This window comes from Theobroma cacao, chromosome 2, assembly GCF_000208745.1.
Source record: "Theobroma cacao cultivar B97-61/B2 chromosome 2, Criollo_cocoa_genome_V2, whole genome shotgun sequence".
NCBI classification, from domain to species: domain Eukaryota; kingdom Viridiplantae; phylum Streptophyta; class Magnoliopsida; order Malvales; family Malvaceae; genus Theobroma; species Theobroma cacao.
The window spans coordinates 39,519,662-39,544,230 of NC_030851.1; the positions used below are offsets into that span (position 1 = coordinate 39,519,662).

The window sequence follows — 24,569 nt, forward strand, 5'->3', positions numbered from 1 at the left end:
TTTTATTTCCTCATTTTCATCAATTTTTTTTTTTAGGGAGAATCAAATACAAGAGTAGAACTCAATTCAGTTGAAGAGGAAGAAACTTCTGAAGTAGAGACTGAAGAAGAATCATGTGACTCTGAACGTAGTGATGAATCTGATGATGAATCCATTGATGTTGATAAAGCTGAAATTGAGGGTGGGCCAACCCCTTTTGATGATTTCATTGATTTTGACGTTTTATTTCCAAATCATGTTCATAGTTCTACCATGAACCAGGTATAAACATATTACTATGTTACTCTAATTGATGTTGTTCCATTCCCCCCCCCCCCTTTTTTTTTTTTAAATTAAGATCGTTCTTACTCCCCAGGCTATTCGAGATGAGGTTGTTTCTGACACTGAGACTATTCCTGCTGGTGAAGTTGTTCCTGAGGTTACTCCAAATATTGAGGTTATTGAAGATGTTAGAATTGATACTGATAATGTTAGAGCTATTCCAATGACTCCTCGTGCTTATTCCTCCCCAGTGCCAGAACATAGAGATACAAGTAATGCTTTTAGCACTCAAATAGCACATACTGAACAAAGTAGTAAAAAAGTTGACTTCCATGGTTTTCAAGTTTCACTGGAATATGTGACATACTTAGAACAGGTTTTCAACATAGAGGGAGAGTTTTGGAGTACCTCATTTGTAAAGAACGTAGACGTCATTTGCTTAATGATGGACGTATTGGGTAGAGCTTTAGTCATTTCTCATGCTCCATTGATAAGTACTTCACCAGAGGAATTGCAACAGATGTTACAAGATTTCGATGATGCTTGTAACTTTGGATTCAAGCTTGAATGCCTCAATGATTGTAGATCAAAAGCCAAGATTTTTCTCAACAAGTCTTCCTTGGAAGATGAGTTAGAAGACATTGCAGCGAAGATAACTTCATTAAAAAAACGTGAAGCTGAAGTACGAGAACAATTAGATGTATTTGCCAATAATAACTCTTCTCTATGGAATATGTAATTGGCTAGTCTTTTACTTTTCTTTGACTCTTTTTGAAACTCATTTGAGTCAGTACTTTGCTATTGATATATCACATTTCTTTTTCTTTTACAATAATAATAATGCTTCGCTTGTTGTGTACTTATTCACTTTTTGTATCATTGTATGCGGCCAAAAGGTAATTCTCAACTTTTCATCAAGGAGATTAACTCTAACTTGACGTGAAAGAGATTATTTCATCCCTTCAAATAAGCAAGCATAAGAGCTGCGGCCAATTTGTGAGTAATAAGGTAAGGCCAAAGATGAACGATGAAGCTTACGGCCAATAACATATTATCATTACAGCCAAATTATGAGCGATAAAGCTAGCGGCTGAAATGTTAATGATTAATTATGGTCAAATATTGAGCGATACAGCTTGCGACCAATAATATTATTGCAGCCAAGATATAAGCAATGAAGCTAGCGGATAAATTATAAATAGTAAAACACAGCCAATATAAAAGCGGTGAAGCTGCGGCTAAAATGCCTTTCATTGCGAAAGAGTAAATCATGTATTTTGCATACAACAAAGAGTGGAGTTAGAACCTCATACATGATACTTCTTTATATATTGAAAATTGATCGGTGCAGTGATGGCGTTGTTCTTCGGATTTATCAATTTGCAATATCCACTTTCATTCACCTCATGAACAATATATGGTTTTTCCCATTTTGGCCTGAATTTAGAAGATGGTGTTCCTCTTCTAATATGCTCAGCTGCGCGTAACACTAGATCTCCCTCTTCAAAATTCCTCCTCTTCACTAGCTTGTCATAAGCTCTACTCAACCTTCTTTGATAGACTAATAAATTCTTCTTTGCTCTATCTCTTCTTTCTTCTAATGCTTCCAATTCTAACATTCGTAAATTATCATTATCAAGTTTAGCGTCTAGAGCTAATCTTGCAGACGGAACTAGAATTTCAGCAGGTAGCATTGCCTCTGTTCCATATACTAGTGAAAAAGGAGTTGCCTTCATAGGTTCACACTTGAAAGTCCTATATGCCCATAATGCTACTGGAAGTGCATCATGCCACATCTTTGGTTCTTCATGCACCATTCTATTAAGCACTTTAAGTAAAGTCTTGTTAATAGCTTCAGCTTGACCATTTCCTTTCGGGTAGTAAGGAGTAGACTTCACATGATCCACATCGTAAAGAGCAAGTAATTCCCTTACATTGGCATTAATGAACGGAGTACTATTATCTGAAAGAATACGTCTAGGTATGCCGAACCTGCAAATGATGTTTTCCTTGATGAAATTTGCCACAGCCGGCCCAGTCGCATTCTTCAAAGAAATAGCTTCCACCCATTTAGTAAAGCACTCTGTTGCTGCTAATATCCAAGTATATCCTTTAGAAGAAGGATTGATTGGTCCAATCAAATCAAACGCCCAAGTATGGAATGGCCATGGAGTAATGATGCTATGAAGTTGTACAGCTGGAGCATGTATAGCATTCCCATAAATCTGACACGGATAACACTTCCTTGCATAATTCACTGCATCTGTTTCCATAGTAGGCCAATAATACCCAAGATCCAAAAGCTTCTGATAAAGTTTTCTTCCATCTTCATGCTCTCCACTACTACTTACATGCACTTCTGCTAACAATGGATTGACATCAGCTGGGGAAACACATTTCAATGATGTTCCTGCAAATGAGAGCCTAAATAAGTCATTTCCTTTAAGAAAAAAAACGTTGAGCTCTTCTCTTGAGTTGTCTTGCATCTTGAAAGTTAGCTGGTAAAATTCCATTTTAGAGAAGATCAATATAAGGCCTACGCCAATCACCGGCACTTCCCACAAAATTACACTCTTATACATCTGGTGGTTCAGAACATCTAATGCAAGCCTTTTGAAGTTGTAAAGCATCTTTACACATAGATGGCCAAAAATATCCTGTTCTTTGGATTAAGCGATGTAAAGGTGGTCATTCCTCGCCACACCATTGTTCATGGGCTATTCTCAATCTTTCTTTTGCCTCTTCCTCAGAAACGCATCTTGCGAGAACTCCATTACTTTCTTTGTGGTAAAGTGTACCATGAATCAAAATGTAGTGCTTTAAGCGCGGAATAGCAGTAAAACTAGGGTTAAGCAGCTCTTCTATGATGGATTTTCGCAAATCCTCTTCGTCATAAATTGGAGGTCGTAATAGCTCACTGGATGGACATGAGATAGTCCTCTTGAGTACAACTATAGGAATACTTCGTTCTTTCTCCGGAATACAAACTTTAGAAGCCAAAGTAGCAAGAGCATCTACATAACAGTTCGTTGTTCTCGGAGTATGTTCACATCTCACCGTTTGAAATTTCTTTAACAAAGACTGAACAAGAGTCCTGTAAGAAGCAAGTATTGGTTCTTTCAAAGAAAACTCACCATTAGTCTGCTTTACAATAAGATTAGAATCCCCATGGATGTAAATATTGCTTATTCCAATTGTTGTTGCCGCATACAACCCTAAAACTAGGGCTTCATACTCAGCTTGATTGTTTATGCATGGGAAATCTAGCTTGAAAGCTAACGAGATAGGTTCTCTACTTGACTCAAAAGAGTTTAACTCTAAACATGAAATCAAGAAATTCCCATATTCACTAGGTGCTTCCAAGACACGAAGACCTTTTCCCTCTAAAGAGATGTGACCTCTACTTAAATGAGAGACAACTAATTCACAACTTTGTACTGCAGAGTTATCTTCTCTACTCGGAGGAATAAGAACTATTCCGGCACCTCCTCCAAAATTGTTTGAAGAACCATCAAAGTATAAACTCCATTCCCCTTCTTCTATATTTACTACGCACACTTCTTCATGAAATTCAGCTGGAATGGCATCAGGAATAATCTCTTCAAACTGAGATGGAAAATATGCTAACAAATCTGAAAGTGCTTGAGACTTTATAACTTTTGGCTGAACAACTGATACATCAAATTCTCCCAATAAAAAAAGCCACTTTGCTACTCTTCCAGATAGAACTGGCTTAGAAAGTAAAAACTTGATGGGATCAGACTTTGTCACGATTATGAGCTTGTGTGCCAAGAAATAGTGCCGAAGCTTTTGAGTTGTATAGACTAAAGCAAGACAGTGCTTTTCCATAGGTGGATAATTCAACTCACTTCCGTGTAAGCATCTACTAATGTAGTACACAGGTTTTTCTTCTCCATCCATTTCTTGAACAAGTAAAGCACCAATTGAGTATGGAGTAGAAGTCAAATACAACATCATTAGCTTTCCTTTGATAGGCATGATCATCATTGCAGGAGAAGTAAGAATCTTCTTAATCTTCTCAAATGCTTGTTGTTGTGGTTCACCCCATATAAATGGAACACCTTTCTTAAGCAAGGCTTGAAAAGGCACAATGATTTCTCCTAAAGCTAGAATGAATCTCCTAATATAAGAGACTTTTCCCAACAAGCTTTTGAGTTGTTTTTGATTCACCGAAGATGGCATAGATTGAATAGCTTTTATTTTTGCAAGATCAACATCTATACCTTTTCTGTGAACCACAAAACCCAAGAATTTCCCAACTGTTACTCCAAATGCACACTTTAAAGGATTCATGCGAAGATTATACTTTTTACACCGTTCAAATACTTTTTTCAGATCTTCAAAGTGATTACAAGCCTTATTGGATTTCAATACTATATCATCCACATAATCTTCCATAAAATCATGCATCATGTCATGGAAAATGGCTGTCATGACACGTTGATAAGTTGCACCTGTATTCTTTAATCCAAATGGCATTATAGTGTAGTAAAAATTTCCAAATAGAGTTCTAAAAGTTGTTTTCTCTGCATCTTCTCATGCCATATTTACTTGATTGTATCCACTAAACCCATCCATAAAGGAAAACATCTCATGACCAGCTGTAGCATCCACTAAAGTATCAATATTAGGAAGAGGAAAATCATCTTTTGGGCATGCCTTGTTCAAATCTCTGAAATCTACACACACCCGAATTGTTCCATTCTTCTTTTTCACTGGAACTACATTTGCTAGCCATGTAGGATAATGTATGGGTTTGATGAATCCAACCTTGAGAAGCTTGTTAATCTCCTCATTTATCTAGCCCTCTATCTCATGATGAAATACACGAGCATGTTGTTTCACTGGCTTGCTTTGTGGAGAAATATGTAACTCGTGAGTAATGAGATTCTCATCCAGTCCAAGCATCTGCTCATAAGTCCAAGCAAACACATCTTGGAATTTTTTTAACAACTTAATTAGCACAACCTTTTGTTCACCAGAAATACTCTTGCTTATGAAGAGTGGCTTACTTGTATCTCCTTCTTCTGCCATATTTATTTCTTCCAACTCATCCTCTTGAGGCTTGGGTTGATCTGAAAGTTGTTCTTTCGTGGGTAATACTTCCTGTACTTTTTCTTTTTCTACTTCTACTTGAAAACATGATGGTGATGTATCTAGTGGCTTCCAAAGTTTGGGATCGGGAGAAGATGTTTCCCCAAACCCCGCGTCCCATCATAAGCAATACATAATCTTTCCATCTTCACGTGCATAGGAAGTTACCCCATTAAACTTTTTTTCTTCATTTACTTCTTTGTATGTGAAAGTGTTTTCCCTTCTTCTCTTCCCACCTCATTCCTTTTTCTTGCCACTACTCTCTGCCTTATTCCCAACATACTCTTCCCATCACTGAAGTGGAACACTGACAGGTCTAGCAATAGTTGTTTCTCCATCTTCTACTAGATCTTCAAAGAAAAAAGCCTCTGTATAACTCACCTCATGCCATTCAAATGGAGCTTTAGTGGCTGGAATGAAAATCTCCTTCCCCTTTCAATATCCCTTAATACATTGATGACGTGAGGAAGAGATGATATTGTGCATATGCAAGAACTTTCTTCCAATTAAAGCATGATAAGCCACATTTGCATAATAACATGGAAACATGTCTGATCTTGAATCGGCCCCATATTAAAATTCACTGTCACATGCCCCAAAGTCATAATCTCCTTGTTATCAAAAGAAGTGATAGCCATAGGANAAGCCACATTTGCATCTATAACATGGAAACATGTCTGATCTTGAATCGGCCCCATATTAAAATTCACTGTCACATGCCCCAAAGTCATAATCTCCTTGTTATCAAAAGAAGTGATAGCCATAGGACGACGTAAACTCTTCAAATCCATGTTTACAGCTTTCAAAGTGGATAGAGGTATGAGATTCACAAAGGAACCATCATCAATGAATGTTCTCCTAATAGGATATCCATTGATAGTACTTTCCACATAAAGGGGTTTATTCTGATAAGGATGAGGTGTACACATGTCTGCCTTTGTAAACACAATAGCGTTCTTATATGCACCAACCATCTTCCCCATAGGTCGTCCTACTAAGTTACATTTTCCATACTATTCTCCAGCTATCTGAACTAGGGATATAGCTGCTTCTTTCCTTGCTTCTTCTGAAAACCCAAGTTGGTCAAAGAAATGTCGGAAGCTAAGAGTCTTCATGAGTGAATTAGCAATTGAAAAAGTAACCCTAGTAGCTTCATTTGCATCATTGAATTGGGTGTTTGAAGAGGAAGGGTCATCATGGTGAGCATGAATTATTGCACTTACTTGTCCGCGAGGATTTGGATGAATGGGAAGAGGGTTATTTTGGACTCTGTTATTTCCAATCAATACTTCTCCTGCTTGCACTCGTCGATGGAACATTTTTCGAAGGTTTCTACATTCAGCAAATGGATAACCGATTGTCCGATGATAATCACAGTACCTTGGATTAGCCTTTTCCTCCGTTGTTGGTGGTCGTGGAGTGTAAGGTAAGTTTATTTGTCCATCCCTAACCCATTCTTGGAGAAGAGCTCTCACTCTATCTAAAGGTACTGAAAACGGTGGAGAAGAGTCATTCTCCTCATCTAGCCCTTTCCTAGGGACATCTCTTCTAGGATGTAAATTTGCTCGAACTGGACCCCTTCTTTCTCTACCTCCTCCTTGGATGGCATTCACCGTTGGGTTATTCCTTCTACCAAAGCGAGTGAGTCCCTTTTGTCTAAGAACTGTATTATTGGTCCTTCGTGCAACTTCCACTAATGTAGCAAAGGTTGGAAGAGGTAGATTCTCCAAGTGTAACCTGTATTCATCAAACATCTCCTGAATACATACTTTTACCAGCTCTTTCTCATCATGAGATTCTTGTATGTCTAGCACTCTCTCTCTAAAACATTGGATATACTCCATTAAATCCTCCCTAGACTTTTGAAACTCTCTTCCAAGATCAACGAGAGTAACTTTCTCTTGAGTAGAAAAGAATTTTTCTCCAAACATCCTACACATCTGATTCCAAGATTGAACAGAACCAAAAATGAGATTAACATACCATGTATAAGCCTTCTCAGTGAGAGACTTGGAGAATTCTTTCAACTTCAGGTCATCATCCAATCCAGCTACTCCAAGAGTCTCCACAAATTTCATGACATGTTCACGTGCATCACTAGTTTTCCCATTAAATTGTTTAAACTTAGGGCTAGTATAGTCTTTAGGGTATGGTTTTACAGCTACACTGGCCGGGTAAGGCAACTTGATATCAAACTCAGAAAAATTCAAGCTCTTGTTCTTCTGATCTAACAACTTTTAGAGCTCTTCCAGTGTCACAAATCCTTGAGTAGGAATAGATGGGATTACTGCAGTAGAAGTAGTAGTTAGAGTAACTGCAGTAGTGGTGTTGGTAGGGTTAGGGTTTGCAGTAACTACTACATCAGCTGCACCTTCTCCATTGCCTCCATTGTCCTCAATGTTTGAACTAGATGAGTGACTCCAACAGGTGCACTCTCATTAAGATGCACAAATTGAGCTTGAAAAGTGGTGATAGTAGAGGATGCAAATTGAGATATAGTGTCCATCATTCGCTTATTATTGTCTTCCAAAATTTGCATCCTCTCTTGGGAAGTTTGAATCATTCTCATCAGATCCTGAATGTAGGAAGGAACAGGTGCATCCTAGTTGCCAGTGGAACTCTCCATCTTTTTCAAAAACAAGAAATTTCAGCAGTAAAAGTCTTACTTAATGCAATCACTCCTCCCTAGTGAAGTCGCCAAAATGTAAAGGGGGTTCTTGTGATAGGGAGAAGAAGCATTGCAAACAAGTAAAATGATGTGCCAGAGGTGGTAGAGAGGAAGATTGAAGCAGTTCCTGAAGTAATAAGTGCTGTGGCAGGTGAAAGACAATAAAAATAGACTTAAAGAGACTTAGAGAGTACAAGATAATTAGAGAGAGAATTTAGAGAGAGAAGCTTTGAAGTTGAGAATGTGTTAGACTGGAGGGGGAGAAAAGAGTCCCCCCAAATGAATTGTGAGGCTCTATATATAGTGTTAAAAGTGACGGTTACATAACCATAGGCTTTAATGCGCCTAATGAATGACATTATTATGAAGAATATTAATGTAAGTAACCGTTACTGTAATTGGATGTAGTAAGACTTGTTCTCAAGTAAAGGTAATAGAAAAGAGGTTTACAAGAATAGGTATAAGAGAAGAAGCTGTACGAGAATAGGTACAAGAGAATAAGCTGTACATGAATAAGTATACGAGAATAAGGTAAGAGGGTGAAACACTTGTACTTCAGGAAAGGGTTAAGAGGAAGACCACTTAACTACCTCCATATCTAAGCCACCAAGCCAAACTCTCTGGAACATCCCAAGATGAAAGTAACCCATAAACCCTGCCACTTATTCTGAGCTACTTTCACTGTCATCCAAGTGAAGCGGTTATTCTATTCAAAGTGGTTGTTCTACTTATATTAGTTGTTCCATATGGAGTAATACTTTACTTTTTCTAATTGTTCTGCTTTAAGTAGTACTTGAAGTAGCACTTCACTTATTCTGCGTGAAGTAACACTTCACTTGTTTTGGTTGTTTTCTGTACAATATTATATTGTAACATAATTCTTTAGAGTAACAGTATTAACCAAAATCTAGTATCTACAGTGTATATGGTTGGGGCTTTCATGGCTGTTTTGTACCCCAAAAATAAAAAGTAAAAATATTATTGTCAATTTATTTTTTAAAGAATATTCCTAAATATAAATAAATTAGGTAGTTATGGATTGAAAATATTTTAATAATGTATTAAGTAAAAAAAATATTCACAAAATATTAATTAAAAAAATATTGACAGATGATAAAGGACGATAATCTTTAATTCTTCGATTATTTCATAAATCGTGATGAACAATACAAGTAACTCGAAGAAAAACCAATGAAGATATTGACAACAGAAACAAAAAGGAAAAGAAAACCACTACACTTTACAGATTAAACCACTGAACAAATGTAAAAGACTATCTACCTTTACTTTCTGCTAACCAAAAGCATTATCAAGAATCCCTCCCATATACTAGTCGAGTAAAAAGGATGATTAACCAAAAAAATTTTTTTTGTTATATTCTATGTTGTGTATAAGGTGTATTGACCATTTCACTTCATGGCATTTATTGAAACTTAAGCATCTGACTTTAGTTGCCTTTCCATGGCCACCTGTCGGGACGCATTCTGAAGGAAGTTGCCAAAAAGCCTTTGATCCATAACCATATTGGGAATCTGCAGAACAAAAAATGAGCCAGACTCGCAGAGGAAGACAGTGAGACAAAAGTGAAAAAGATCAAACCTTGTCCCCGAAGAAAATCTTTGTATTATCAGCAATGGCCTCGATGAATTTGAGTTCAAGAAATTCTGCGGTCAGCTTCAACTTGTTTGCTTCAGCTTCTTTCATTACACTGAATAATGGAGAAAAGGGAGCAACATCAACGCCTGTGCATTATTATGTCACATATTTCTTCATCAAAGTTAAAAACAATAGAAGTAATTAAGATGATTTCACCGGTAAAAATCAGCATCTGCTAGACTCTTTTCACGAGCAATGTACATTTGGTTCTCAATTTCCTGCTGCCTCCTAGCACTCTCCTTCTCCATCAACTTTTGTTCCATCAAGATCTTGCTAACAGTGGCAGTCTTCTCAGCTTCACTAATAGCCATCTTTTTTTGTGTCTCTGACTCTTTTTCAACTACTTTTTGTCTCTCAATAGATATTAATACCTACGCAACAGCATTATATAGATTGATCATTGATGTAAATCACAAAATTATCAGAAACATACTAAGCAAGCAAAATAGTAACATTATGTATTAGAAGTTACAACTGTTATTTAAAGAAGCATGAGTTGTTGACTGTAATGGAAAACAAAGTATTAGCAGGACACGTGTAATTTTATTAATTATAGGCTTAGATTGTTGTTTTACTAGTTACTTTTACCACATTACTATAATTAGTTAAAAAGTTAGTTGTTAGTTGTTTTCAGAGTTAGTTATCAGCTTGTATAAATATGTCTTGTACTAACTGATTTAGAGAAGTGAAAAATCATTTTTCCTCTCAATTGTCTCTCGAGCTTCCTCAGTTTTCAACTGGTTTATCATGTTTCTATTGATTTTATCATGGTATCAGAGCAATCAGGTTAGGGACTCGAAACTCTCATTATTTCGAAAATCTTGTTACTTGTTTCTGATTTCCAATAGTTCTAGCATCATTCTTGATGAAATTTGCTTGTTGAATCTTGCTAATCATTCTTGTAATTTCTAAGTTTGTGATGGAAGAAAGTACAATCGCAAAGTCTGTTGTTTCTCCCGTTCAAGATCCATTATCACCTTATTTTAAACACCATTTTGATCATCCTAGATTAGTTGTAATTACTCTTTAACTTAGCACAACAAATTATGTTCCATGGAGTAGATCGTTGCTTTAGCAATTTTGATTAGGAACAAGTTAGGGTTCTTGAATGGAACTATTGCTAAACCAACTATAACAGATTCATTGTTTGATTCATAGACAAGGTGCAACAATTTAATCGTAGCTTGGTTATTAGAGTCAGTAACCCCTCCTATAGCTTCTACTGTGTTCTACATGGACTTTGCTGTAGAAATTTGGAGTACTCTGAGACAAAACTTCTTATAACCTGATGACACAAGGGTATGTAACTTGCAATTTACTTTGGGGAATGTGTCTCAAGGAACAAGATCAGTAAATGTTTATTTCATCGAATTAAAGGGGATTTGGAGGAGATGAGGAACTACAGACCACTGCCACAATGTGAATGTGAAAAATGCAATCTTAATTGCTTTAAAAGGTATTCAAATCAATACCAGAAGGATATGGTCTTTAGGTTCCTGATAGTTTGAATGATTCTTACTTTGCTATAAAATCGTAAATAATTTTACTAGATCTTATTCCTACTTTGGATAAGGTATATAGTATGGTGTTGAGGGAAGAAGCACAAAGAAACCTGCTGATACAAGGTCAACTAGTGTTGGATTCTTCTGTTATGGCTGTTGCAACAGATGACAATAAGAGATTCAACAAAGATGTCATTTGTTCTCATTGCATTAAGAATGGCCATTTGAAAGAAAAATGTTATAGGTTAATAGGTTTTCTGAAGGATTTCAAGTTCAACAAAGGAAGAAATGCATACAAGAAAGACAAGTCAGTGAATAATGCTACACTTATGGAGGGAAAACAACCTGCACAAGATAATGAGGTTGCTGGAAATAGCTCCATGTTCCAAATGTCACCCATTATGCATCAAGTCAGCAAGCTGATAAATCTTCTAAATGAGAATGGCATTAATATTGATGATGGTAAGGAAAATCCTACTGTTACTCAACAAGGCAAACATTCTTTGGTCAATTCTACATTTGCAGGTATCATTTTTTGTCTCACTTGCTTCAGTAATTCTAATAATCTTCTTTCCAAATATCGAAATGTGAATGCTTTCATGATTAAACATAATTCTTGGATAGTAGATACAAGGGCAACATATCATATTTCTTATACTTTGAACAATTTTGTTTCTGCTTAGCTTGTGTCTAATTGTTTTGTGCAACTTCCAAATAAGGCTAGAGCTTTAGTTTCTCACATTAGGACTACAAACTTACTTCATCTCTCACCTTAAATAATGTCTTATGTCTTCCTAGCTTTAAGTTTAATCTTCTTTCTGTGAGTAAGCTTACTAGTTCAAAAACAAATTGTGTCTGGTTTATTGATGAGATATGTGTTGTTTAGGATCTGAATTCATGCAAGGTGACTGGGGTAGCTAAAGTCATTGCAGGTTTATACTTCATGCAAGTTAATGAGGATGAGCAAGATCTGTCCAAATATAGTTTCAATAAATCATTGATTCTGTCAATGTGACTTCAATTTTCAGTAGCATAGTTACACCTTTTAACTTTGATTTGTGGCATTTTAGATTAGGTCATGCACCTTCAGAAAGAATAAATGTAATTCATGAGCATTGTTCAGAAGTTCAAAGTTCAAAAAATTTGATTTGTGAAGTTTGTCCTATGGCCAAACAAAGAAACTCCATTCCCTATTCATGTGCAAACCGCTGTAAATCCATTTGAAATTGTACATGCTGATATATGGGGTCTTTATGAGATACCTACCGTTTCTAATCAAAGGTATTTTCTTACTCTTGTGGATGATTTTACACGTTTTACATGGGTGTTTTTGATGAAATGTAAATTAGATGTTTCAACCATCATCTCTAACTTCCATAATTTCGTCAAAACTCAATTTAATACTTGTATCAAAGTTTTAAGGACAAATAATGGTAAAGAATTTGATCTTATTGAATTCTATGTCAGGACATGTATTGTTCATCATCTAACCTGTGTTGAAACTCCTCAACAAAATGGTAGGGTTGAAAGAAAACATTAACACATCTTAGTAGTAGCTAGAGCTTTACTACATTAGTCTCATGTTCCACTTCATTTTTGGGGACATGCTATCCTTACTACCATTCTTATTATCAATAGAATGCCAAGCAGAATTCTCTATAATTTTACTCCATATGAGCTTTTTTATAGGAAACCTCCATCTTATGCTCATCTTAGAGTTTTTGGCAGCCTATGTTTTGTTTCTACTCTTAGCCAACATAGAAAGAAATTTGATCCGAGGGCTAGTAAATGCATATTTTTAGGCTATCCTAATGGTGTCTAAGGTTATAAGGTTTATGATCTTCTTGCCAACAAGATTCTAATATCTAGGAATGTAGTTTTTCATGAACATGTGTTTCCATTTCAATCATTTGGCACAAATTCTTATGATCATGCATTTTATCAAACACCTCATGTGCATGACATAGATTTTGATTTTTTGGATGTTGTACCTACTTCATTTCCATCTTCCACACCTCCATTTGCTTCGACACGTTCATTGCAATCTTCTACATCCTTAGATAACACAGGAACATCCAATTCAATTTATTCTGCTATAAATTCCAATGAACAGTTTGTTTCTAGCAGAACTATTGACCCTGTAGTTGACTTTTCAGATTCAACCCTTGTTGACAATACTTCCAATCCTAGGAAATATTTAAAGAATACTCGAGTTCTCACTTCAAATTGAAGGACCTTGGAGAAGTTAAATATTTCCTAGGATTGGAAGTAGCTAGATCAACAGAAGGCTTTTCTATCTGTCAAAGGAAATATGTTTTAGATATGCTGGATGAGCATGGTTTTATGGGTGCAAAGCCAGTATCAACACTAATAGATTATAATCATAAACTTGAAAAGGCAACAGATGAAGAGCAATTAACCAATGCTGTTGTTTATCGCCAACTCATTGGGAAGCTATTATGCTTAACCTTCACAAGGCCAGACATATCCTATGATGTTCAAACACTTTCTCAGTTTATGGATAAACCAGGGCATATTCATCTCATGGCAGCTTATAGAGTATTAAAGTACTTAAAGGGTTCACCAGGACAAGGAATTCTTTTGAAATCAAAATCTTATTTGCAACTGATTGCATATTCATATAGTGATTAGGTTGTTTGTCCAAATACACGAAGATCAATAACAGGATTCTGTGTTTTTATTGGTGAATCACTGGTAAGTTGGAAGTCTAAGAAGCAATAAGTTATTGCTAGGAGTTCTGTAGAAGCAGAGTATCATTCTATGGCTGCAACCTATTGTGAAGTAATGTGGTTGAAATATTTACTCTCTGATTTTGGCATTGAACATTCTACATCCATAAAGCTCTACACAGACAATCAATCAGCTATTCATATATGTAAAAATCCAGTTTTACATGAGCGAACAAAACATATTGAGATGGATGTTCATTTCATTCGTGATGAGGTAAAATCTGGATTGATTAGCCCCATTCATGTCTCAACAGCATTATAGGTTGCAAATATATTCACAAAGGCTTTACAGCCAAAGGTTTTCCAGAGACTCCTTAACAAGATGAATGTGCATAACATACTCAATTCATCTTGAGGGGGAGTATTAGAAGTTACAGCTATTATTTAAAAAAGTATGAGTTGTTGACTGTAATGGAAAACAGAGTATTAGCAGGACACATGTGATTTTATTATAGGATTAGATTGTTATTTTACTAGTTACTTTTACCATACTACTGTAATTAGGTAAAAAGTTAGTTGTTAGTTGTTTTCAGAGTTAGTTAGAAGCTTGTATAAATACATCTTGTACTAACTGATTCAGAGAAGTGAAAAATCATTTGCCCTCTCAATTGTCTCTCGAGCTTCCTCTTTTTTCAGCTGGTTTATCAGGTTTCTATTGATTTTATCATTATGTGCATTAGAAAGCTATACCTTCGTGCGTTCCTCTTCCATTTGTTCATAATTTCTTCTAATGCTCTCAGGTATGGTGGGCTTTGTAACGCGTACACTAAGAATTTCAATTCCTGGTGCATAGCGTGTGCAATCGCCCTGAAGAGCATCTTTCATCTTTTCATCTATCTGAAACAATCAAAGATATGATTTGGCTGATTAAACTTTAAAAGTTCACTGAACTAATTCTAACTGAAATGAAGAAAAAAATTATTACAAGCACTGGAATGTAAAACAAAGAAAAACGTTTCATGCAGCACAACACCATTGACAACTCAAGGTTATTAAACAACATAAAAAATAAGCTTAAGGTACTTTAACAGGTGAAAAATAAGTCCTATTTTTTTTGAAAAAACAGATAATATCAAACTCCCAAAAAAGAACTCTTCAATGGGCTTAGGATTCTGTGATGCCTTAAGTTGCATCATATATGTCAAAGAAAAATGACATTCCAGTTTAAATACACTTCATGTATCATGTAGTGCATGGGTGAAAGGAACTGACCACCTCAAGCCTTAGAGAGTATAGTTCAGTTTGCATCCTTTCTTACCTGATCAAACACATCTATATAAACTTGTTGAAGAGTATGAGAGCTGCAAAACTGATTGATCTCATGATGAATCTTGTCATATATCCATGTGTTGTCATAATGAACACCATAGTTGAGCAGCGTCTCATACACATATTCTTTTCGAAGCCGATTGACAACCTAAACAGATGTAAATTCAAGCAAATATCAATGACGGGAAGAAGGTCGGAACTTAAAACTGCTCAACTTCTATGAATTAAGAACAGTACAAAACCTCACCTCTATCTTTTCAAAGTTGATCATGACACCCCCTTTAGTACCACAGGGGATATCCCTCACCTAATTTTTTTTAAAAAAAGACATAAGACATTATTATGAATTAAGTCCAAATGATACACCATGTTCACAATATGGGCAAAAAATTTTTACCTGATCTGTTTGAAGGGTAACTAGAACAGGCTCATGCTGGGTTATCAGAGGCATCTTCAAATGGAAACCTGTTTATAGTGTGTATATATATATATATATATATATATATATATAATAAANTATATATATATATATATATATATATATATATATAAGAAAGACTGCACATGCCAGCAACTAGCTATTGTAAAATATAAAAAAGAAAGACCCAATCCTAACCTGGCTCTGTTATTGTCTTTAGAAGAGCACCTCCCCTCCAATACACACCTACATGACCTTCTGGGACTTGATGCAAAATGGATAAGGTATTTTTAATATTTGAAGGAGGAATCATTGCCTGGAAATCTCATTGTTACACCACATGAATTTCGGTACTAAAGTGATTTTTTTAACAAATAATCTTGCAAATTCATTTGAGGTTTCTACAATCTAAGAAGCAAGAATTCTCCAGTTGAAGAGCCTAAAGGAAATTGTTGCCTTTCATATAAACTACTAACATTGATGTTCAGATCATTGTGCAATTCTCAAGAATAAATCAAACTGATTCAAGTCAGGCCTCACCAATCTTAAAAGAAGGAGAATGTTAAAGCAATTATGTTTGTATGAGAAGTGTGCCAAACAAGGAATTCACAAATAATTAGTTAAGTCAAAATTTCTCAAAAAATAAAGAAAGCTCTAGGCTAAATCAAGCAAGGGCTTGAAAACAGACTTAGTACCAAAAATAAAAGAGCTTAAGATTGTGAAGTGATGTTATATCACGTGGATGAACTTATGTTCACCATGTCAGCTACGGTTGAATGCTTAGTAGAAATAAGTAAATCAACTCAAAAATACATTCAAACTTGATTGAATCAATGAACCGATCAGAATCTAATCAAAAACTCCATAAACTTTTTCCGGCATTTACTTGGATCGATATAGACGAGAGTATACGTATAGAATTAATGCGGAGAGAGAAAGCGGTTACCGAGGAGGCGATAACAATGAAGGCAAAGACGATCACGATGATTGGAAACGAATAAACACTTTGAGCTGGACGAGGCGGAGGCGGTGGCCGTGACGGTGTAGCTGCTTCTCTCTGTTGCTGTGGATCCATGGCGGTTAGAAAAATAACCGTATAGTAAACAAAATGAGAACTGAATTTGATTATTCATAGTATATATATATATATAGGTGAAGCTGCCAATACATGATCAGATTAATGCCGACCGTTGATGGTGCATACGTGGAGAGATGGTAGCTTCGGAACATGGTCATGATATGGGTGAAGACGAAAGCGTTAAGAGCATCAGATTCATGGGATTGGACAGTAATGTTGAATGTTGGTTCCTTTCCTCTCGTAGAAGCACCGAACTTTAGAGGAAAGTTTCGGGGCAAGGAAAGGAAAAAACAATAAAATTTTCTTTGTTATAAAATAATAAGTGATTTTTAATTAATAATAATTTATTTAAATTTTTAAAATTTTTAAATATTATACTAATAAAGATTTTGAAAATATTTTTTTTACTTAGTCCAAAAAATTGGATAATTCAGATCCCTTTTTCCCTATAAAATGTAAATAAAATTAAAGATGCAAATGAATTAAGTTAATTAAGTTAATTGTGTTCATTTTTTACTTAAATAATAGTCAAGCTCAACTTATTTATTATCAAGTTGAGCTCGATTTAAAGCCGTTTGAGTATAAAATCGAGTTGAAGAATTCAAACACCTTAAAATTTTTTGGATATTTTTCTCTATTACAAATAATTAAATTTTATCAAATTGAGTTCAAATAGATGTATTATTCATCGAACTAAATTTAAAATAAAAAATAATAATAAAATTAAATCAAACTCAAATATTGTATCGACATTGGATTCGAGTCATATTCCTATTTATGTTATTTTGATTTTCCAAATAAAAATAAGAAAGTTCCCAAAAAAAAAAACATAATACCATTCTTTATTCAAAGAATGGAAACGTCCTTCCTTAACCTGCTCCACAACACAAGCACTCAGAAACAACATGGTAGAAGAAAAGGGCTTGGATCCAATTCCAATGACTACTGTATTTGGACCAATAGGAAAGAAGAAAATTTAAGTCGGACCCAGAATTACGTGGAAACGATTAATGTAATCCAAGGCAATTTCCTTTCCTTTTTTCATGAAGAAAATGTATTAAATTTTGTTCTTTTTCGTTTTTGGTGAAGAAACAGAGGAAAACAGAGGAGATATAGTATTCGCTTGAACTTGCTTCATTTTTGCGCGGGATGTTCCTGGCATTGACCACTACTTAAAAATGGAAATCGTTAATACACGCGCCTTTGACTCGCGTGAGGCAAATGTTCCATTACCAAATCTGTTGAAGTCAGAAGAGTCAAAGGAATGGATTTGGGTTTAAGTTATGACAGTTGGGATTGTTTAAGTGGTTTGATTCATTTGGAGTTGATCTTGATTTTGTCGCCTCTAGTTTTAGTCTAGATTGCATGGTTGTCAGTGTGTGTCGGGTATCAGTTACGAGCATGCTCCACCACTCACTTCATAGAGGAGGGTGAAGAAAAATGCCGACACTCACGGCCAGCCCCTTGCGGACGTTGTTTCCAAAACGCAAAACCCAACGGCGGCGCCGATTCACCATTCTGGCGGCGGATGAGTTCCCTCCTTTTCTACCGAAACAAGTGGAACAAATCAAAGACCCGTTTGCTCGAAAACTCGCCACCCGAATCGAGAGACTGCCCGTCAAGGTTAGCTTCTCGGAAAGTACGATTATGAGTAGTTGTGTGAAGCCATTGGTTCAGAGCGAGCAAAGTCCATTGGTTCTCCTCCATGGTTTTGACAGGTCTCTCTCTCTCTCTCTCCTTTTTTCTTCTTCAAATATACTTAGTTTAGAATTGAAAATCAGATGAAGTTTAATTAGTTTGTATCTGGGATTCACCAATTTTCTTTATTGCTATTCAGTTCTTGTCTAGAATGGAGATACACATATCCATTGCTTGAGGAGGCTGGTTTGGAAACTTGGGCTGTCGACATTCTTGGCTGGGGTTTCTCTAATTTAGGTTTGTTTTGCTTTGTTTGTGTGTTATTGGACCTTCAAACAACTTATGGCTCTGATATTGGTTTCTGTTTTTTCTCCCATTATTTATTTTTATTGCTAGAAAGACTTGGGTCATGTGATGTGCAGTCTAAGCGTGAGCATTTCTACCAGGTACATCTAACATCTTGTTACCTCAAGAATGTTTTCAATTCATCGAATGACATAGGATTAAGCAGTAAGATAATTAACATGGGGTAACGTTATGTAAAAGTGGTAGTTGTATTGAGATTGGAGTTCAAGAATAACATGCAAGATTAATGAGTTTGTTGGTAGCAATGCAAGTGTTAGCATAAAGAATCCAATATGTTGAGACTACACTGGATCTCTGCTATACAGCTTTGGAAGTCATACATCAAAAGGCCGATGACATTTGTTGGACCAAGCCTGGGCGCTGCTGTTGCAGTTGATTTTGCAGTCAACCACCCAGAAGCTGTGAGTGTCTTAGACAACTGTGCTTATGATTTATGCTCCATTAGATTAGTTGGAGAGTAGAGTTATAGTTTGATAAAAAAAATTGCTAATTAAATGCCTCTGATGCTCCATGAAACTCATGACCATTAGTTACTTTATTTTCAGGTTGAAAATCTTGTTTTGATTGATGCAAGTGTATATGCAGAAGGCACGGGAAACCTAGCAACGCTACCCAGAGCAGCAGCCTATGCTGGGGTTGGTCTTCTTTGCAACTCATAAAAGACTTGAATCTCAATTGTTATAGCAAATCCAAGCTGTTTATAATTGTCTGTGTCATTTGGTTTTCTCCAGTTGAAATGTTTCTAGGACCACTTTGTGTGTTGTGAACAAGCTTTTCCCTTGTTAGAGTGTCAACTAAATTGTTTCGGAATTTCTTTTTGTTCATTGTGTCTCCTCATTAACTGAATCTTTCATCTTTGTGGTAAAGACAACAAAAGGTTTTATTAAACTTCTAGTTTCTGTTGTTTGAAAAATAACAACCATTCTATGCGATACATGCATATACTTTACAACAATTCTTGTTTGTGCCCTTTTTCTCCTTCGGGAGAAGGGGAAGGGCATGCTAAAGAGTTATTAGATTGTACATTAGTGCTATAACCATAGATTTTTGTGAATTAGGCATCTTTATTGAAGAGCTTCCCGCTACGCTTGTATACAATCTTTTTGGCATTTAAGGGTACATCATTCAGCACCAGTTTGGACTGGACTAATGTAAGTTCTCCTTGCAAAATGATGCTAAGCAATGTAATGCTTATTCCTGGAAACTAGAACATTTTAGGATTTTGAAGGTTGAAGGGGAACCTAATACGTATTCCTTTCTTGTAATCCTGTCCAGATTGGTCGTTTGCATTGCCTGTATCCTTGGTGGGAGGATGCAACTGTGAATTTCATGATTAGTGGTGGTTACAATGTCAGCAGACAGATAGATCAGGTCTGTCTATTGGGGCTATTTTGCAGGGATAAATATGAGTATTGACAGGCTCCTAGTATTCAGTTCTATTGTTTAGTTTAATTTCATTTGAGTAAATTTTCAAATCATCTCCAAGAGGGAATGTTGTGGGGCAGATATGACATATGACCTTGATATCAAACTGCACTGATGATAGTAATGTAGCCTCCTCTTTTGTCTTGTCATCTTTTCTATAACCCCACTTCAGAAACTACTCTGATACACAATCAAAGAAGAATTCATGAGAACAAATAAAACAGATGGTAGCTCTTGCCAATTTTATTGATTTCCTTATAAGGAGGGAGTCATGTTGGATGTTTCCCAGGTCCTCTAAAGTGTTACATGCATTTGATGAATATGAAAGTAAAGGATATATCTTCGTTTTGAGTTTCGTTAGCAAATGCTTAGCAATCCTTCTGAATAAATGACTACAAATCTGCAGGCTTTTCATGCAACTTATGTAAATTTCTTCTACAGGTAAAGCAGAAGACACTTATCATATGGGGTGAGGATGACCAGATTATTAGCAACAAGCTAGGAGTGGTTAGCAACTCAACATTTTGTCAAAATTTTGCTTCATATAGGCATGAGAATACCATAAAGAAGTGGCCAATTCTATTCACTTTTGAGACGTGATTGAGAAATAACACAGTGAAACTCACCCTTGATGCAGTTAGAAAGTTAAAAATGACTTCATTTTTCCAATTGCTTTGATGCAGAGATTGCATTGTGAACTGCCAAATGCAATTATACGCCAGATACCTGATTGTGGTCATCTTCCTCACGTGGAAAAACCAGATTCTGTTGCCAGATTAATCTTGGAATTTGTGCAGGATTACTGCCAAAAAGAGGCTCAGTTTGTCCCTATGTAATGAAGGTGTTTATTCTGTCTCTCTGCTTCAACCATATTTAGCTTGGGTTACCACTGTAATGCTTAACCTGATGCTTACATGCAGTTTTAATGGTCATAACGTTTGTCACTTTTGTATCGGCAAAGATTATGTGAGATGAAAATTTCATCTTAGCCGTTTTGCTTCCTAAGTCATATGGCTTGACAGAAATTGCTGTGTTTTGGCAAAAATCATTGTTCACCTGTGATTTCATTCATGTCATGACCGTTTGCTTGCTTCTATCTAATGGTTGGGTTACCTAAAGAATCGTCCGATATGAAATGCAGTATCTAACAGGCTCGACACCAAAATTCCCTGGGAATCAGATACTCAGAAAAAGGCAAGCACGAGATCAGTTTCTTTTCTTAACCCATTAGGCCTTTTGTCATCACTCCAATTCTTTCAGTGTGCTTGTAACCGAAAGGTTGGTAGGTGGTTCACAAGTCACAATCTCAAGCTCCCACCCATGGCCTAGAAAATACATTAATAAATCTACAAATTTTGGCCATGCACGTCAAATGTCCAATAATGCTGCTTCAGGTACAATCACTATCTACCAATTCAACAGAAAACACCAGTCTTACTACTTATTGAAGATTGATATGAATAAACATTCAAACATCCTTTATTTAAAAAACAAATTGGGGTCACTTGGAATGATCAAAAGTGACAGTAGCAGCTGTAGTTTTTAACCAGTAGATGAGAACCCAAATTTTCATTAAATTAAAGAAAAAAAATAGTGCCTCTCTCTAGATATACAGAAAGAAAGAAAAATCTAAAAAAGCAGTGATCAGGTTCTTCTACTACTACTGCAATAGCAGTCATATCACTACTCAAAAGGGCGAATCAAATTCCAAAGCATTTTTCACATAGGCCAGGAGGAAAGAAACAAAAAAGAAGGAGAAAAAAAGTCCTAGTGGGGAGTGGGGTCTGATTCTAGTAGATGATCCCTACCTACACCAATGTGAATCAACACTGTCCTGGCAAAATCTCATCCGCCCATCAACAAACCCTACCACTCTCCCCTCCCGTCTCCTTTTTCTACCACCTTCAAATCCAAGACAACCCTACAATCCAAAGGGTCATAACAACAGAGAAGAATAGGTTAGTGTTTCTGAACACAGACACTGCATCACTTGGCTCATTGATGCCTGTGGTTCCTGTTGGGCCAAGGGTGGTGCCACCAAAAACTGTAGGAGTCCCGGTGGTTGTGCCGGTTGTTGTGCCTGTGGTTGTCCCTGTGGTTGGGGTCGTTGAAGGAGTTCCAGTTCCAGTTGTTGGAGTGGTACCTGTGCTACTGCAAAATGTAGCAGAAAAAAATAGAATGTTTCAATACTTGACTTTTAAAAAAAGTAGCCCTGAATCTGATGGATTAGATAATTTTTACAAACCCACTAAAGCAAAAAGCAATCATCCAAAGGAAGCAAAATGGAAACATACTAACATGAGAATATAACAGATGTCCAGCTGAGATTTGGGATAAAAAATATTTTGATTTTGATAAGAAAGAAGACAAACAACTTCTGAAATATCAACATCATGACAGCTCACAGCTGTATGATGCAGCCAGGCCTCCTTGTAAAGAAATCAAAGCAAAATTGATTCAGCTATTTGGAGGGGGGGGGCGGGGACTAGATCTACCCTTTAATCAATATCTAAGTTATTTAATAAAAATTGACACAGTTGCCGTATTCTGCAAACTGCTTCTTAAAGCAAAAACCAGTTCATATCTACCATGTCGGTTGTACCAAACAGAGAAATCCCAAAGCTAAAACAAAAGAGGAAAAACTTGGAGGAGAGTTTGATTTTTCATCAAAGTGGCAGATTCTAGTTTTGACATGCACAGGTTTATGGAAAAAGGGTTCACTGGAACATATCAGGAGGAAACTTCATTAGATGTGAAAGTGATTTTGAAACCTCACTGCAGAACCAACAATCTAATAAACATACCTTGCGGGAAAGTTACAAGTAGAAGCAACATCTGCAAAAAACCAGAAAGAAAAGTTGTACCAAAAAGAAAATCAGGAAATAAATCGAAACAGTGAAAGGAATGAGGAAAGAAATACACTAGTATTTAGAAACAGAAGGGATAGGCTCTTGGACTTACTGCTTGGAGGATTGGCACTAACTGTAGCAGTGCCTGAAAAATCGCAGCTTCCTGTAACTTGACCTTTTCTTTGGAAATAACTATTGACAGCATAGTTGCAGTGGTCTTTCACAGTGTTGGGATTATAGCAACCACCATTTTGAAGGATTGCAGTACAATCAGCTCCAGCTCCACAAGCATAATCCAGGGTCTTTTGGAGAGCTTGGTCGCCCAACCCATCTTTACATAAGCAATAAGTAGCACCTGTAGAAAGAAAACAGAAACACCCCGAAATCATAAAAAGTTAGCTTCTAACAACACAAGGAAAACCAATCAAAAGCTGAAAAGATTCTCTATGAAAAATGGATTTTCTTTTTGAATTGAAACAAGAAAAACACTCAAAAATATTATCTATGAAAATTCTTTACAATGAAGATGGAAAAAACTTAAATCTTTAAGAAACCATCTGTACATTTCTGAAGCAAAGAAGAGAACCCATCTTAGAAATCTTGAGTTATGACAACTCAAAAACCTTACAACAAATCTAGAGTTAAAAAAGGAGAGAAAAAGGAGGGGAAAAATAGAAAGAAAATCACAAAAACCAAGAAGCTTACTTGAATGGCCAGTCATGGCCAGGAAAAGCACTAGCCAAATTAAAAGAGCCATGATTGATGCAAGATTTGGAGGGGAAATTTTGAAGAAATTAACTGACTTTTAAGATAGTTGGTTGAACTTGAAATCAGGAGAGCAGAAAGAAAAAAAATAAAAGAAAAAAAAGGAGAGAAAGAGAGAGAGAGAGAGTGTGTGTAGAGAAAAGAGAGAATGGAGATTTCTAGACCAAACAAACTACAAGAAGGAAAGTATGACGGTGGGTAGTGAGTGGTGATAGTGGGTGTCTGCATCTGATATATAAGGCACTTTTTATTACAGTGAACATTTGTCTTAAAAAACAACCTGGTATTTATTGGATATTTTAAGTGTTCTGGGGAACTGAGCAAAGCCATTAAAAAAAAAAAGCTTTTTGTCTTGTATTTGACTGTTTTTTCCCAGTTCTTTTATGTATCAATGTGCCATATATTGCATAACCCCATGCTTTTCCCTCAAACGGTCATAAACTCATGTGAAGGATCAAAACTTAACTTAACCCCCAACCTGGTTTAGGTTGGTTCTGTGAAAAGTGAAGGTGAGGGCTGAGGGGTCCTACCGTTGGGGGACCCTTTTCGCAGATCTTTTATCAATGTACTGTCACCATGACTGTCCTGTTCCTCCTTTTTCAGCTTTATGAGCTTTGATTCTACCTTGTACATTGTACAGAGCTTCCCTGGTTTCTCATCCTCCATGAACTCCCATGGAGCCATGTTTAAGCATAAACTGTTGCTAAATGAAGATAAACATGAACATAGACATATAGTTAGTAAACCGATTAGAAAATTTTCTTGCATTATTTGTGAAGTTCTTGCAAGCTTTTACTACATGGCCCCAT

General features: G+C 36.2%; 4 protein-coding genes across 5 annotated transcripts; 2 read left to right on the forward strand and 2 right to left on the reverse strand.

Moving 5' to 3' along the window:
* Positions 29–1,073, forward strand: LOC108660777. Its single transcript, XM_018115143.1, has 2 exons — positions 29–261; positions 356–1,073. The coding sequence occupies exons 1-2, from the start codon at positions 253–255 to the stop codon at positions 998–1,000; spliced, it is 654 nt and encodes a 217-aa protein (XP_017970632.1). The 5' UTR covers positions 29–252; the 3' UTR covers positions 1,001–1,073.
* LOC18610263 (erlin-2-B) lies at positions 9,176–16,722 on the reverse strand. Its single transcript, XM_018115657.1, has 9 exons — positions 16,586–16,722; positions 15,838–15,955; positions 15,619–15,686; positions 15,469–15,528; positions 15,211–15,369; positions 14,643–14,789; positions 9,857–10,071; positions 9,644–9,752; positions 9,176–9,576 (listed from the first exon to the last, which is right to left on the reverse strand). Exons 1-9 carry the CDS (start codon positions 16,712–16,714, stop codon positions 9,478–9,480), a joined length of 1,104 nt encoding a protein of 367 aa, XP_017971146.1. The 5' UTR covers positions 16,715–16,722; the 3' UTR covers positions 9,176–9,477.
* On the forward strand, positions 18,008–21,240 carry LOC18610264 (uncharacterized hydrolase YugF). 2 transcript variants are annotated; one of them, XM_007045820.2, is made up of 9 exons: positions 18,008–18,435; positions 18,555–18,652; positions 18,752–18,801; positions 19,027–19,122; positions 19,267–19,356; positions 19,780–19,872; positions 19,997–20,092; positions 20,588–20,653; positions 20,830–21,240. In XM_007045820.2, the coding sequence occupies exons 1-9, from the start codon at positions 18,158–18,160 to the stop codon at positions 20,980–20,982; spliced, it is 1,020 nt and encodes a 339-aa protein (XP_007045882.2). In that variant the 5' UTR covers positions 18,008–18,157; the 3' UTR covers positions 20,983–21,240. The 2 variants fall into 2 exon arrangements, with proteins under 2 accessions (XP_007045882.2, XP_007045883.2); XM_007045821.2 differs by lacking the exons at positions 19,780–19,872; positions 19,997–20,092.
* Positions 21,611–23,999, reverse strand: LOC18610265 (PLASMODESMATA CALLOSE-BINDING PROTEIN 3). Its single transcript, XM_007045822.2, has 4 exons — positions 23,701–23,999; positions 23,108–23,350; positions 22,951–22,981; positions 21,611–22,297 (listed from the first exon to the last, which is right to left on the reverse strand). Exons 1-4 carry the CDS (start codon positions 23,750–23,752, stop codon positions 22,051–22,053), a joined length of 573 nt encoding a protein of 190 aa, XP_007045884.2. The 5' UTR covers positions 23,753–23,999; the 3' UTR covers positions 21,611–22,050.

Coding starts and splice junctions, on each gene's coding strand:
- LOC18610263 (XM_018115657.1), bottom strand. CDS start 16,714: ATGGATCCACAGCAACAGAGAGAAGCAGCTACACCGTCACGGCCACCG. Junction 15,956..16,585: donor TCATTGTTATCGCCTCCTCG/GTAACCGCTTTC, acceptor TGAGATTTCCAG/GCAATGATTCCTCCTTCAAA. Junction 9,577..9,643: donor AGATTTTCTTCGGGGACAAG/GTTTGATCTTTT, acceptor TTTGTTCTGCAG/ATTCCCAATATGGTTATGGA.
- LOC18610264 (XM_007045820.2), top strand. CDS start 18,158: ATGCCGACACTCACGGCCAGCCCCTTGCGGACGTTGTTTCCAAAACGC. Junction 18,436..18,554: donor CTCCTCCATGGTTTTGACAG/GTCTCTCTCTCT, acceptor ATTGCTATTCAG/TTCTTGTCTAGAATGGAGAT. Junction 19,123..19,266: donor CAGTCAACCACCCAGAAGCT/GTGAGTGTCTTA, acceptor CTTTATTTTCAG/GTTGAAAATCTTGTTTTGAT.
- LOC18610265 (XM_007045822.2), bottom strand. CDS start 23,752: ATGGCTCTTTTAATTTGGCTAGTGCTTTTCCTGGCCATGACTGGCCAT. Junction 23,351..23,700: donor GGCCATGACTGGCCATTCAA/GTAAGCTTCTTG, acceptor TTCTTTCTACAG/GTGCTACTTATTGCTTATGT. Junction 22,298..22,950: donor ACTTGTAACTTTCCCGCAAG/GTATGTTTATTA, acceptor TACATTTTGCAG/TAGCACAGGTACCACTCCAA.